This window comes from Alexandromys fortis, unplaced genomic scaffold (genome assembly GCF_014885135.2).
Source record: "Alexandromys fortis isolate MF-2015 unplaced genomic scaffold, M_Fortis_MF-2015_v1.1 scaffold_13, whole genome shotgun sequence".
NCBI lineage: Eukaryota > Metazoa > Chordata > Mammalia > Rodentia > Cricetidae > Alexandromys > Alexandromys fortis.
Genome location: NW_026067908.1, coordinates 5,882,548 through 5,896,912, shown reverse-complemented (window position 1 = coordinate 5,896,912; position 14,365 = coordinate 5,882,548). Strand labels below are relative to the sequence as shown.

General features: G+C 47.3%; 1 protein-coding gene across 2 annotated transcripts; it reads right to left on the bottom strand.

The window, feature by feature from the left end:
- Window positions 1-82: 82 nt before the first annotated feature.
- Window positions 83-14,139, bottom strand: Ttc4 (tetratricopeptide repeat domain 4). Of its 2 annotated transcripts, none has more exons than XM_050136102.1 (10): window positions 13,900-14,139; window positions 13,258-13,375; window positions 11,536-11,697; window positions 9,312-9,389; window positions 7,236-7,360; window positions 6,305-6,391; window positions 3,175-3,392; window positions 2,420-2,501; window positions 2,143-2,225; window positions 83-1,281 (listed from the first exon to the last, which is right to left on the bottom strand). In XM_050136102.1, the coding sequence occupies exons 1-10, from the start codon at window positions 14,002-14,004 to the stop codon at window positions 1,185-1,187; spliced, it is 1,155 nt and encodes a 384-aa protein (XP_049992059.1). In that variant the 5' UTR covers window positions 14,005-14,139; the 3' UTR covers window positions 83-1,184. The 2 variants fall into 2 exon arrangements, with proteins under 2 accessions (XP_049992059.1, XP_049992060.1); XM_050136103.1 differs by lacking the exon at window positions 13,900-14,139 and adding an exon at window positions 13,573-13,832.
- Between the last annotated feature and the right edge of the window lie 226 nt (window positions 14,140-14,365).

The window sequence follows — 14,365 nt, the reverse complement described above, 5'->3', positions numbered from 1 at the left end:
CACTGGTCTCCCTAAATATTCCAGACAATTTCTCTTCCAGAAATAAGGATGCATGTAACACAAGACCCTGAATCAGCCCATCTGAAGGATACCAGCTGGTTTCAGTTTAATGATGGTTTCAGTTTTGCTATGGTAACAAACACCCCCAGATCTCAGGCTTTACTACAAAAAACATTTGCCCTTCACTTTACAATCCATGGCTTTAGGTCAGCTGCTCTGAGCTTTGCTCAGACACCCAGGCTGAAGGTGATGCTCCTATTTGAGAAATGGGGCCTCAGAGTAGAGGGAAAAGAACACAAGCCTGCTTGCCATCCACTGTCCATTGGCTCCTCCAGCTTCTGTCAGATGTGGCATGAGTCACATCTGCTCAGAGCCCTTGCTCCCCTTGGGAGATGGGGCGGGCACTGAGGAAAGCCACTTGGCTTCAGGTAAGAGTACAGAGTCTCTAGAATGAACAGCCCAAGACAAAAACCATCTGTGGCAGACAAAGACTTTCCAGATCAAGAGGTATGAAATCCTAGCAGGCACAGTGGTGCGCACGCTAACCCAGCATTCTTCTGCTGAGCAGGAGCATGACTGGAGCTGAGAAATTGGGAAGCACTCTGACTGCTGTCTGGTCTGCTGCAGTTCTCACACTGGGAGGTCAGGGGAACAGGTAAATTCTGAGACATCCCAAGGATCCCAGTTTGTACAGTCACTGACACACAAACAGGATGTGGCTTCATGGCTCCATTTACCTCATGGCATCCTCAGCATCCTTATAGTTCTCCATTCTGGTGAAAAACTGGACCAGTCTCATCCCTACACCTTAGAATACTATGCAGGGTTGGTTACTGCCTTGGAGTGTCTTCCATGTGTGCCTGATGCCACAGAGGTTAAGGCTGTCGATGTGCCATGAGCCAGTCTACAGGCCAGGGAATCACCAAGGCCAGCTAGTCTGGCAACTGCAGCAGACGTTCCTTCAGAGATGGGCTCCAAGGATGCTCTCTCTGACCAGGGCAGAGCTGTGAATCTGAGGAGGGTGAGGCCCAGCTGGAGCTTGGCACTCAGCCAGACAGGCTGAAGTTCAGGGAGGCCAGCAGCTTCTCCCCAGCATGAGGCTAGGAACCACTGTCCCTGGGGATAGAGAAGTACTAGACTCCAGGCAGAGGAAGCTGAGGAGACCCCACGGTCTGGCTCCCACTTTACCTATGCACCCTTTTCCCCTGAAGGTAACTCTTAAGGAAAGACGAGGATGCTACACAGATGAGGAATGCTGGGGTGAGGGCTTTCACAGAGTACCTGCAGGGAGAGCAAGACAGAGTGGTTAGCTGGGTCACACTCCCCATTAGCCATGAACCTTCCCAACCGTACTCAAGGTGAACCTTTCGATGTACAGAAACATTAAAATACAACTTAGCCCATTGCTTTGTCTGTGGACACCATGACAGTCTCCCCTTAAAACTGAGCCCCAACCCCTAGATGGGCCCTCTGACATCAGGCACACAGGGACAAAACATGGAAGACCACAAAACAAGCTATTAGTTCATTCACTAGCTAGTCTGTGAGTAACGGGTGAGCCAGGTTCCTACTAACTTGAGGTTACAGTCTGTACCCCAACAAGCAAATGGCTCCAGGAATGAACTTGTTACCCCCTGGGAATTCTACAGACGCTGCTGAGAGGCCACAGTGGATACTGCTTGCTGCCATTGCGGATAACAAAGACATCCTCTCCCAGCAGACTGCACCGTGTCTACAGGACAGGGCACTGTGACTCCGGCTTGCTTCCTTACTTGAAAGCTTAGACCCTTCATCCTGCCGGTGAAGGGCAAGCCAGCGAGGCAGAATGCTCAGGGTCACAGACGGAACAGAGGGTCTGCAATGCTCTTTCCATGTAACGGTGCCAGGAGACAAGTGCAATCAGAAAACAGAAGCTACCCCAGCTGCTTTCTGCTGTAAAACCAAGCAGCTTTTCCATTCTGAGACCAGGCCACTCACTTCCCCTGGCCTCGGCTCTCACTGTTCTTCAACCTCGTTGGCCAATGGCCAGGCCAGTCAGTCCCACTGGCTGCCTTCTGTGACTGCTGTGTGTCACTGAGCAGAGGAACTAACCAGACCCTGGGAAGGATCTGCCCATTCCCATGATCCCAAGGAGGTGCTCACCTGGGGTGCTGCAACACCTGCAACAGAGTGCTCCCAGGGGACACCTGGTATAGCTCTGCTCTTTCCTCATCCTCGAAGTAGACCTACGAGATTAACCAGGAAGAGAGTCAGAGACAAATGAGCATAAGCTGCCCTACACATGCCAACACCCAAAAGTTGTTCACTGACCTCCATATGTGCTATGGCAAATCAAACACACAACGTTTTAATAAAAACACTCAATTTCTGTATACACTCTCCCAAAATCCCTCAGAGGAATGAAATAGAACTTTCTTACCTCCAAATTAGCCGGGTGATATTTCTGCTCTGAGTCCCAGCAGGGTGCTTCACTAAACATCGCCATGAGATGGTCAATAAACCTAAGAAGAGAGGAAGATGTGCTTTCTGGGTACCAGTGCTCCACCTACATTCCCATACCAGTCCCTGGACACCTAAGAGAGGAAGATGTGCTTTCTGGGTACCAGTACTCCATCTACATTCCCACACCAGTCCCTGGACTCCTAAGAGAGGAAGATGTGCTTTCTGGATACCAGTGCTCCACCTACATTCCCATACCAGTCCCTGGACACCTAAGAGAGGAAGATGTGCTTTCTGGGCACCAGTGCTCCATCTACATTCCCGCACCAGTCCCTGGACACCACTCCAGAGAGAAAGGTGATGTATAAGGCATGACATTCAGGCTTAACTCACATTGACAACAGTGCCAAAATAGGAAAGTGTACCACTTGTCTAGAACGTATCTCTCTAAGCATTAACTTTCTAAGCATTTCACTTGAAATCACAAGTTAAATGGTGCAATCTGTATCTTTTCTAGTAAACACACACAAGTTATATATATGAACTACCTACCCAGACCTGACAAGGCAAGACCTGTGTGGCCAGCTAGTAAACAGATTCACACTAGAGAAGCCTGTAAAGCTGCTGGGGATAACCTCTAAATTACTCTTTCCTACTCAGCAAAAGCCCGCTTATCTCCGGGCAGTCAGCAGGAGGCGCACACGAGCAGGAGTGAAAAGATGCTGGAGTATGTACCTGGAGTCCTCATGAAAAGCAGAGATGAAGTCGGACTGCGCATACTCTGGATACAGGAACAGCACAGGCCAGCTCAGTCTGCCTTGATTATCTAGGCTCAGCCTGGCTCCGCAAGGGTTCTCAGAGCTGAGCCCATCCAGGAAGATCTCAGTTGGACCATCGGAGGCTGAATCTTCATCCTTACCCACGGCTTCTGAGACAAGCCTGATATTCCTAGCCTGGATCAAGACAGAAAGAAAGGCACAAACTACCTTCTCCTGTAGGAAGATGCAGACACACACCACTGAAATACACCCTAGCCCTATGAGCTTCCCGAGGGCCCGCTCCACATGACCCATCCTAACTGTCCTGGCAGCCTGGCACACAGGAGGCACCACTGTTGAACTTACTTTCACTAGGAATGTGTTGTGTGTTTGGCCCTGCATCAAAAGAGGAGCTGGACATGGTTTCCTACCCTCAGGGCTGTTTCTGGTCTAGTGGGAGCAGCAGCAGAACAGTTACAACAGAAGGTAGGAAGTGGAGCTGAGGAACCGACAGTTCACGTGGGATTCCCCTCTGTATGCTATGAATATGTTTTATTACCACTGGTTATTAAAGAAGCCAATGTTTCGGCCAATGGCTTAGTGTAAAGCCAGGTGGGAAATCCGAACAGAGATGTAGAGAGAAAGTAGATGAAGTCAGGGAGATGCCATGTAGCTGCTGAAGGAGACAAGATGCCACGGAACCTTACTGGTAGGCAACAACCTCGTGGTTATACAGATTGATAGAAATGGGTTAATTTAAGATATAAGAGCTAGCTAGAAAGACGGCTAACCTAGTGGCTGAACAGTGTTGTGTAATTAATGTAGTTTCTGTGTGATTATTCGGGTCTGGGAAGCCGGGATACAAACAAGCAGTCTCTGCCTACAGACAGTAACTGGTGGTATCTGAGCATGCTAAGCCTTAGAGTGTGGCTTTGGAAGGCGGAGAATGAAGGAGCAGCCCAGCCCAAAGACTGGCATGTGCAAAGGTGTAGGACAGGGCAAGCATGCGATGGTACAGCAATGGAACGCTTCCCTTTGGGGAGAGCCTGGGATGCTAGAAATAAAGCTGACTTCATCTGACTGCCTTACTAAAGTGAAGATCCATCAAGAATGGGGCCATCTCTTACGTGTGCCAAGGTTTCTATGGTTAGCACATCCAGGGAATCAAAATTAGTTGTGGTGATATCCCTTAAGGTAGGTGAAAAGTTTCTACTCCCTGATAAGCCTCTCCACCAACACAACAATCTAAATCAGACCAAATCAAACCAAATTAGAAAAAGCCCAGGTTTAATGGATACAATGCTCCTGGATGATTTTCCAGCCCCGCAAAGAGCAGACAGGAAAGGAAGACCAGAAAACTACATGTCTGTTTTCTGGGGGGCAGTTTAAATACCCAGTGGTAATGTTCGTGAGCATCTCTGGGGGAAGGGTCATCATGTGGTGGTCTTTCTGAGATGCAGCAGGGTTTGGGGAGAGAGATGGGGGAGGGGGCTTAGGATGGAGCTTCCACCTGAACATTCCAGACTCTGGATATATGGATGCCAGTGGCTGGGGTGAAGCTTCCACATGAACAGTAGGAGTTGACAAAACCTGTTCTTTTCTTTTTGACAGTCTCATATAACTGGAGCTGGCCTCGACTTTCTGGTCCTCCTGTCACCTGCTCCCTAGTGCTGGGATCAAAGGCATATGCCACATGCCCAGCCCAGTTTGTTTGTTTATTTGTTTTTATAAATTTATATTTATGTAGTGTTTTATCTGTATATACGTCTGTGTGAGAGTGTCAGCTCCCCTGGAGTTGGGTATAGACAGGCAGTTGTAAGCTGCCATGTGGATACTGAGGATGGACCTGGGTCCTCTGGAAGAGCAGCCAGGAGTCTTGATCACTGAGCCATCCGTCTCTCCAGCCCCCATATTTAACTTGTTAATAGGTGTTAACAGATTGTTGGTTGGGAGAGAGAAGTGGGGTACACTAAATTTAGCAGTGTTAAGTTTTCGAAGTTAATAGCTGAAATAAATGGGTACATGACGTCAGTGAACACAGAATGAAACCATGACCTCACCCAGGAGGCATCGTCTCCCTTGTAAGGGCAGAGCAAGATCAAATGGGAGACAAGCCAGGTGTCAAGGATGAGAGACCACGTGGGTCAGACACATCCACTTCATGTAAGAACCAAGCACTAACTGGCTTGGCCACTGGGTCTCCTAGACTATACCACTTCAGAGTGCAGCACAGGGAGGATTTTATCATCATTAGTTAGAGTGACATCCTAAAACTGTAATATAAGTTATAGTAAAGAGCAAGGACCAGGCTCTGACACCCACGAGCTGCGTTAGATTTTCTCACCCAAGGCTAGTAAACCAGGAACAAGAAAGCCTTCCCCAAGGCTGGAAAGGGAGAGGGGAGGAAGGGGAGTGAAGAAATGTATAGCTCAATTAAAAATAAAACAAACAAGAAAGCCCTCCCGAAGGCTGCAAGGGGAAAGGGGAGGGAGGAAGGGAAATGGGTAAAATGTATAGCTCAATTAAAAATAAAACAAACAAACAAACAAATAAGAAAGCCTTCCCCAGATGGCTGCTGTGAAAATGCCCAGAGCACGCACTCAGTATGTTGCTGAGACCAGCAAAGGCAGGGCAGAGCTAATTGAACGTGGTGGTCTGACTCCAGAGCCTGGGGTAAGCACAGTGTGAAGAAAAAGCATCCCAAGAAAGGTCCCCTGTAGTCAAAGACTGCCTTTCATTTCCTGGCCACCCAGATCCATAATGACATAAAAACTACATTAATTGTAACATTGTTTGGCCAATAGCTTAGGCGTATTCCTAGCTAGCTCTTACATCTTAAATTAACCCATTTCTATTAATCTATGCATTGCCAGGAGGCTGTGGCTTACAGGTAAGGTTCCAGCGTCTGTCTCCTTTGGCATCTTTGACTCTGCCTTCTTTCTCTCTATATCTGTTCAGATTTTCTGCTAAGCCACTGGCCAAAACACCTTTATTCATCAACCAATAAAAGCAACAAAAATACAGAAGTACATCCCACATAAGTCCCCAGCAGGCTTCTCACAACCAGAGGACTTCATACACTTGGGGCCTTTGGCTTGAGAACTCACCTTGATGGCCTGGAGTAGAGCCTCGTTTTGACTCTGTTCCTTCTTTTCTTTCAGCCTTGCTTTCCTCAGATCCCTCTCTTTCATTCTCTGAAAACAAAATTCAGATGCTGTCAGCTCTAAGGAACTCTTCCTCCATCTTATTCCAGCCTACAGGACTGATTTTGTCCCCCAAGACTTAGGGAGATGAAGAAGATGCCACCAATAAAGGAGAAAGGGCATTCCCATTCAGGGACCCCAATGGAGTATACAAGTACTGCATGGGAACCCTAACTTCTCTGGTGTGGCTGAAGAACCCATGTCAAAAACTCACAGGCTTTGCCCTCTGCACAGTTATAACCTATAAGAGAAAAACTCCACCATTCTACTCAGTCTGGCAGGAAGAGAATTCAGATTCTCTTTCCAGGTTGCCTCCCCACCCCAGTCTGTCCAACACCAGTAGCTCCTGCTTTCACTCCTGGGCTTGCAGTTGATGGGAATCTGCCAACATCTGATACAAAGGGAAGAAAGCAAATATTTTAGGCTTTGCAGACCATGGGGTCTCTGCTGTGCATTATCTGGTTTTCTTTCTGACTCTTGAGAATGTGAAAACTGCTTAGCTCATTTCATCTTCATTAAAAACACTCAAGGTTGGACCGAGAAATATCAGGAATTTGTCCAGTGCATTTCAGCAGTGGCAAAGCAGTATTCAAACTCAGATTTGTTGACGTATCCCTCCTAGGACTCTTGCCTGGTTATTCTCTCTCAGCGTCACTGAGCCAAGTAAACTCCTGCTCGGTCATCATCTCTCAGCAAGCTTGCCTGCTAGAATCCCCATTTGCACCCTGCTCTTGGTAGGGTAGAATTAGACATCACTACTAGACAGTTAGCACACACACCAGACACTCCCAGTGACATGAGACACAATCTGATGCATGTGCAGACAGTCACCAACCTTCAGCTTGTCTGCTTTCGCCCTCACTTCTAGAAGTTTCTTCTCTTTGGCATCAATCTGTAGCCCCTCATCACACCAGTTCACAGCCTCAGCAAAGTGGTTCAGTTCAAGATGGCACATGGCACCTGCGGAAACCAGAGTCCTGAGATCTAGGAACAACGGGCACACCTTGAACAAACCCTCCTCCCCTGGCTGCACCAGCCAGCCCCAGGAGGGGTAGCAGGGCACAGCTCTTTGCAGTTCAGTTCCTAGACAAGGCAAGGATTTGTAAAATTGCACTCATCCCCATTTAGTTAAAAACTTTCTAATCTTCCTGGTACAAAGAACCCTAAAATGCAACATCTCATGGCAAAGAACACAGGCTCTGGAACCAGAGAGCTGGGCTAGAAAATGGCTGTCATTCACCCACGGGGACTAGGACAAGGGCCATGACTGAGCCTCGGGTTTCTCATCTGCGAATGGGAGGACAAAGCCCATCCAGATGTGTATTTTTTTTAAGATTTATTTTTAAGTGTGTGTGTGTGTGTGTGTGTGTGTGTGTGTGTGTGTTTATAGGTGGGCATGTTCACAACAGTGCCTGCCTGAAGAGGCTAGAAATGTTGGCCACCCTGGAGCTGGAGGCTCAGACAGCTGTGAGCCACTGGGAACTGAAAAAGGTGCCCTGCAGAAGTAAATGTTCTCCCAACCGCTGAGCCATCTCCCCAGCCCCAGAGGATGTTTACTACAAAGCAGAATTTCTGCAGCCGCCAATCAACACCAAAGCCCAAGCACTTCTAATTTTCCTTTTCTATGGAGCCGTCTGCTTAAGCTGGCCCCTTTTGGGTTTTGTCTGGCTGGTTTGGGGTTGTTTGGTTTGCATTCTGGGATGAAATCTGAGGCACCTTGTGTATGTTAGGGAAGTGCTCTACCACTACGCTACATACCTGGATTTCAGTTCCAAAATGTTTCTTTAATACATTTGTTTGTTTTTTTGAGACAGGGCATCATTGTGTAACCCTGGCTGTCCTGGAACGCATTACGTATACCAGGCTGGCCTTGAACTCACAGAGATCCGCAGCCTCTGCCTCCCAAGTGCTGGGATTAAACGTGTACGCCACCACCACCAACCAGCTCTAAAATTAATGATGCTATCATGTTCAAGAGTTAACCTCTTTTAGGCTTTTCATAGAAATTAAAAATATCAGAACTTTATTATAAAGCTTGGCTGTCAAAGACTCTAACCCTGGATAGGTAAGATGGTTGAGCACTTGCTGCCAAGCCTGATGTCCTAAATTCACTCCCTGGAGCCTACATGGTGGAGGAGGAAAGTCTACTCCTGAAGGTTGTCCTCTGACCTCCACAAAATACATACTTGTTTTTTTTTTTTTTTTTAAGACTCTATCCTCATCATCCAGAGATGAGCAAAAACTCATACCAAGAGCAGTGCCCTGCCAAGATCATAACATAAAGTAAGGCTGACAATGAGTCAATGAGACTAATCTACTGGCCAGTGCTTACTCAGGGCCTCTGTCCTGTGGCCACCCACAGCCATGAACATCTAAAGAGGCATAAAGGATAACGCAGGTCAAGCTGGCTCATGGCAAGGAGGGAGGTTCAATACATGAAGACTAAAGACTACAGCACCCTAAGCTCAGAGAGGAGCCGAAGAATAAAGGAATAAAGCACTGTTATTACGAAGATCAGACCTCAGGATGGAAACAAGGAGGGGACAGTCCAGCGCCAGTGTTCTCTGCAAAGGCCCCAGAGCTTATCTTTTCATTCATTTTAACAAGGCATTTGACTATCTTGCCCTTTAATAGGCAAAACTGGGGAGAAAATCAAAATGTGCTATGTCTTAATTAATTTTATTCTTTACTAATTTAAAATGAAGAGTTTCAATTTCATACAAATACAGCATAAAGGGAAGAGCCTTCTAGGACTGCCGAGGGGCAGCAAGGAACTTCACCTCAAGACTGCAGAATTGCGGCCACTCCCCCAGTCCCCAGCTCCTCGGGAACAAAGCTTTCAGTGGCAGTTTTTGGTGCAGACGGCCAGCTTTTCCACAGTGATGACCACCCCCAGCTCATGGAGACTCACCTCTTATTATGGCCTTCAGGTGGCTGGGCTTTAGCTTCCTGGCGGCCAGCACATCATTGAGAGCAGAGCGAAAATTGCCTAACAAAATGTCAATTAAAAAAAAAAAATTTAAGATCAAAATGTTTCCAAAATATCATGGCATTGACAAAAGATATTTTTGCACAAATGTCGAGAAATCACAACAACTGAACATATTTCTGGAAAAACATAGTTATGCTCATCAAGTCCTAAAAAGTTCACAGTATCAGGCAGTCTGGATGACTCTGAAATGCTAACAAGCACGTGAAATAGGTGAGGGTATGAAAAAGAACAGTGTCCAGATAGAGAATAAATTAGCACACTCCTTGAAACAAGTTTCCTTCTGGAAATCATTCTCAAAAATACTTGAGTAACGCGTAAAAAGAACAAGCAAGCTCCAATACTTCCCTCTGGTACTGATCTAAGACAGGGTTCCATGAAACCACCAGGCTGACCTCAAACGTGGGTTCCTCCTGCCTCACTCTCCCAGGTGGCTGAGATTTATAGTCAGACACTCACATAGGCGCTTAGAGCACAGAATACACTTTGAAAGCTGGAAGGCAAAGGGACAGGCGTGACAACAGAAAGCAGAGGGAAAGCCACACCACAGAAGGAACGAGCACTGGGATCAGTGTCACGGGCACCAGGCCCTCTGCAATGGGAGCAGAGGCAGACTGAAGGACCAGCAGATTTCCAAACGCCGTACTCTCCACTGCTAGAACCCAGCCTGCCCCAGACCTGTGGAGAAACTGGAAGTTTATTCTAGGCAGACTCAAAAACAGGTTTTCTGGACTGCAGCCTCCCTCCGCCCCCGCCAGGCACAATGAGATCCAGTAAAGGAAAACTAAGCATAGCATAAATCCCTCAGTAGTACACAGGCCTAGCAGTGGCAGCCCTCACCTTTAATCCCAGCACTCAGGAGACAGAGGCAGGTGGGTGGATCTCTGTGAGTTTGAGGATAGCCTTGAAGCATAATTAATAAAAACTCAGGGATAGATATTGAGGTTCAACCTAAAGAGACAAAAAGCAAAATAGCCATTGGCTCTTACCTCGACTTTGGTTCAAAAATGGTGATTCTGCCTTCAGAAATCTCAGAATGAGACTGAGAGTTGTCTCCTCTCGTTTTATAATCCTCTCTAGGGCTGGGATTAAAGGTATGCACCCCCAGTTTCTATGGCAACTAGTGTGGCTACTGGGATTAAAGGTATTATCACTGCCTGGTCTGTAGGGCTGACCAGTGGGGCTGTTTTACTCTCTGATCTTCAGGCAAGCTTTATTTATTAAAATACAAATGAAATGTCACTACATAGCCTGGTCTACAAAACGAGTTCCTTTACAACCAGGGCAACACAGAGAAACCCCGTCTTGAAAAAATAAATAAATAAATAAATAAATAAATAAATAAATATCAGAAAAGAAAGAAGGAAGGAAGGAACGAAGGAAGCAATGAAGGAAGGAACGAAGGAAGGAAAGAAAAGAAAGAAAACAGTACACAGAATTTAAAAAATTTCCTAGCTCTACCTGCATCTCCCTCTCAAATTCCAAGATGAGAGGCATAAGGTACCACTCCTGGTTTAAAGTCTTTTTTCCTGTTTTTTTTTTTTTTTTTTTTTTTTTTTTTTTTAATTTGTGTGTGTCTGTGAGCGCGCGCACACACACATGAATGCCAGCCAGCCAGGCTCATGGACATCAGAAGACATCTGATGCCCTCTGGAGCGGAGTTGTGCCTGTGTACAAGCAGCTGTGAGCACCTGATGTGGGTACTTGGGATCTGAACTTGAGGTTCTCTGGAACCAGAGCGAGTGCTCTTAACTGTTGAGACACATAATCTCTTGAACCCTCTAAGTAAATTCTTCAGAAATAATAAAGTCAGGCTGAGGAGAGAGCTCAGTCAGCAAAGTGCTTGCTGAACAAGCATGAGGACCGGAACACAATCCCTAGCACACTAAGAATGCTCCCTGTGACAGCATGTGCTTTTGATCCCACGCTGGGAGAAGAAGTCGTGGAGACAAATGGATTCATAAGGCTTGCTGGCCAGCCTGCCTTTCTCAGAAAGCTCCAGGCCGAAGAGAAACTGTCTCAACAAACAAGGTAGATGGCACCTGAGAATGGCATCCGAGGTTACCTCTACCCTGCAATGCACACCCACTCACCTATACGTACACACACATACAGGAAACGGAGCTAACCACGTCATAATGCTCACCCAGATAGTACTGGGCTGCCGCCCGGTTGGTATAAAGGACAGCGTTCAAATCAGGGTCTCCACACTTCTTCTTTAATCCCTCGCTGTAGGAAACCACGGCTTTCTTATAGTCCTTTTCTTTAAAGTAGTCATTACCTTCATCCTTATAGGTCTTGGCTTGATCTGCAAAGAGAAGGAAGTAAGTATCATGTCACACCTTCAGAAAGCTCCTAAAAATCTGAACCATGACGTAATGTAATACTGTGCAGGCTGGGTTGTTGGCATCTTGATACAAGCTAGGGTCCTCTGGGAAGAGGAAGCATTGAATTAAAAAAAAAAAATGGCTCCATCAGATTGGCCTGTCTTAGGCATTTTCTTGATTAATGATTGCTGTGGGAGGGGCCATCACACTGTCGTCAATACTACTCCTGGAAGGTGGCTCTGGGTTGTATAAAAAAGCTGAACAAGAGCCGGGCGGTGGTGGCGCACGCCTTTAATCCCAGCACTCGGGAGGCGGGAGGCAGAGGCAGGCAGATCTCTGGGAGTTCGAGGCTAGCCTGGTCTACAAGAGCTAGTTCCAGGACAGGCACCAAAGCTACAGAGAAACCCTGTCTCGAAAACCCCAAAAAAAAAAAAAAAAAAAAAAAGCAAGCTGAACAAGGCAAGGGCAGCAAGGCAGTGAGCAGCACTCCTGCATGGTCCGTCTCAGTTCCTGCCTCTAAGTTCCTGCTCGAGTTCGCTTCCTTCGGCGATGGACTGACTGTAACCTATAAGCTAAAATAAACCCTTTCTTCCCCTAAGCTCATTTTGGTCACTCTTTTAGCACCATAAGAGAAGGGCCAACTAACACATATATGATAAATGAAAGAAATGGGACCAACAGAGAAACAAAAATTCAAATTAATGGTATGATAAAGTGGGCATCAACATAGAAACACAACGTCATGCAAAGTTAATGCTACAATCAACTCCAGGTATGTGTCGCTCTGGCTACGCTGGAACTCACTCTGTAGACCAGGCTGGCCTCAAACTCAGAGATTCACCTGCTCTGCCTCCTGAGTGCTGGGTGGTGTGCCGCCACTGCCTGGCTATGAATGCTGTTTGTGAGAGGGGGAAGAAAACTGACCTAAGAAATGGCTCAGCAGGTAAAGGCACTTGCCCATAGCTTGACAACCTGAGTTTGAGCTCAGAAACATTCATAAAGGTAAAGGAGAAGTCATGCCAACAAAGCTGTTCTCTGACCTCCATTTGTACACACACACAGACACAGAGAGAGAGAGAGAGAGAGAGAGAGAGAGAGAGAGAGAGAGAGAGAGAGAGGAGAGAGAGAGAGAGAGAGATTCATCCTAGTTTTTGAAGGAGCTTAAGAATCGTTTTAAGGAAACTATACTACTCCCTTTGTTCCGTTCACTGAAATGCAAATTTCCCTCCTCTTTCTGGGAACAACCTACAAAACTATTAAGATTTACTTTCAACTTCAGACTCACTGTGAGCTCACCCCTGCCCCCACAGTGCTCCAACATGTTGTGCCCACAAAGGCAGTAGTATATTTATTGGCACTTGTCACACATATCTCCTGATTCTTTGGGACAATTTGGCTGCTTTTTATTGGAGTCTGACCTTTGAGGCCTGTAATGACCATGGAGAAGGACGTGTGGAGCGAAAAGCAACAAGCTGGCCATCTCCCTCACACTTTACCTCCACTCAGCAAAGGCACAAGCAAACACTAGTTATGTAAGGTACCTTCCGGGGATCGCTCATCGTCATAAATAATTGACTGAAGGCAAGCCAAGTCGGGGAACTCCTTGGGATCTATTTCTGATGGTGCTTTCTTCATAAATAGGGGGATCTTGTCAAATTCCTAGATTTTTAAAAGAATAAAGCACATAATTAGTATTGTCTACTGAATGAGATCCAATCCCAGGACGCAACGTCAAAGTCTTTCACTGGTCATGATCTGCCAGTCCTCATGATTGACTGGATCTATACAGGCTCCAGTTTCTAGAGTGGAAAACTGGACTTCTGAGTTCTCAGCTCTCCAGGGGTGGTCGTAATCACCTTTAGCTGGGCGCTCTCGCGTTCCTGACCCTTCTCCACCTCCTTTCATCTTTGCCCAAACCTTAACTGACAGGGTGCTGCAGCTAAAACAACTTTACAAGTGAGGAACCCGGCTCAAAGAACTCAGGAAACCGATCCAGTAGCAGAACCAGGAGGTGGTGGGTCACAGGGCTGACAGCCAAACCCTGTGGTCTTAACTGCACTGACAACTTAGACCCTCAAAACCTCAAGGCTTGTGGCACCCAACAGGCAGTCACTCGTCCTTTGGCAGCGATCAAGACACGAGGACCACACTCCTACCCCAGCGGAGCCCCCGGGACCGCCCACCTCCTCCCACTGGTCCTCGTGGAAGCCGCCGCGGTAAGGTTGGCTCTGGAACTTTTCCAGGAATGCGTCCATGTTCGCGTCATCCGCAGGGTCAGAATTCTCCATTGCAGCTCGCGACTCTAGCGCTTGAATCCGGAGGAGCCAAGAAGCGTACCGCTCCTTCCGGCGGCGGCCCAGGTGCCCTTCCCTCTGCTCTCCGGGCTGTGCGTTGTCCGTGCCTCTTGGGTTCCGCTGGTCGGGGGCGTGGTCTGGCAGGGGCGTGGCCTGATAGGGAGCCTCCCCCGCCGCAGTCTGCAGGCAGAGCTTGCCTAGCTTCCAGTCTCCTGGCTTCCAGGAGGAGTTCGCTAAGCTCCCTTTTGTATCTGAACCCTCCACACCCTCTCCAAACCTGATGTTTTGTCTTTCCTATAAATAGTCTTAAAAGGTGAATTCTTATGCCGGGCAATGGTGGCGCACGCCTTTAATC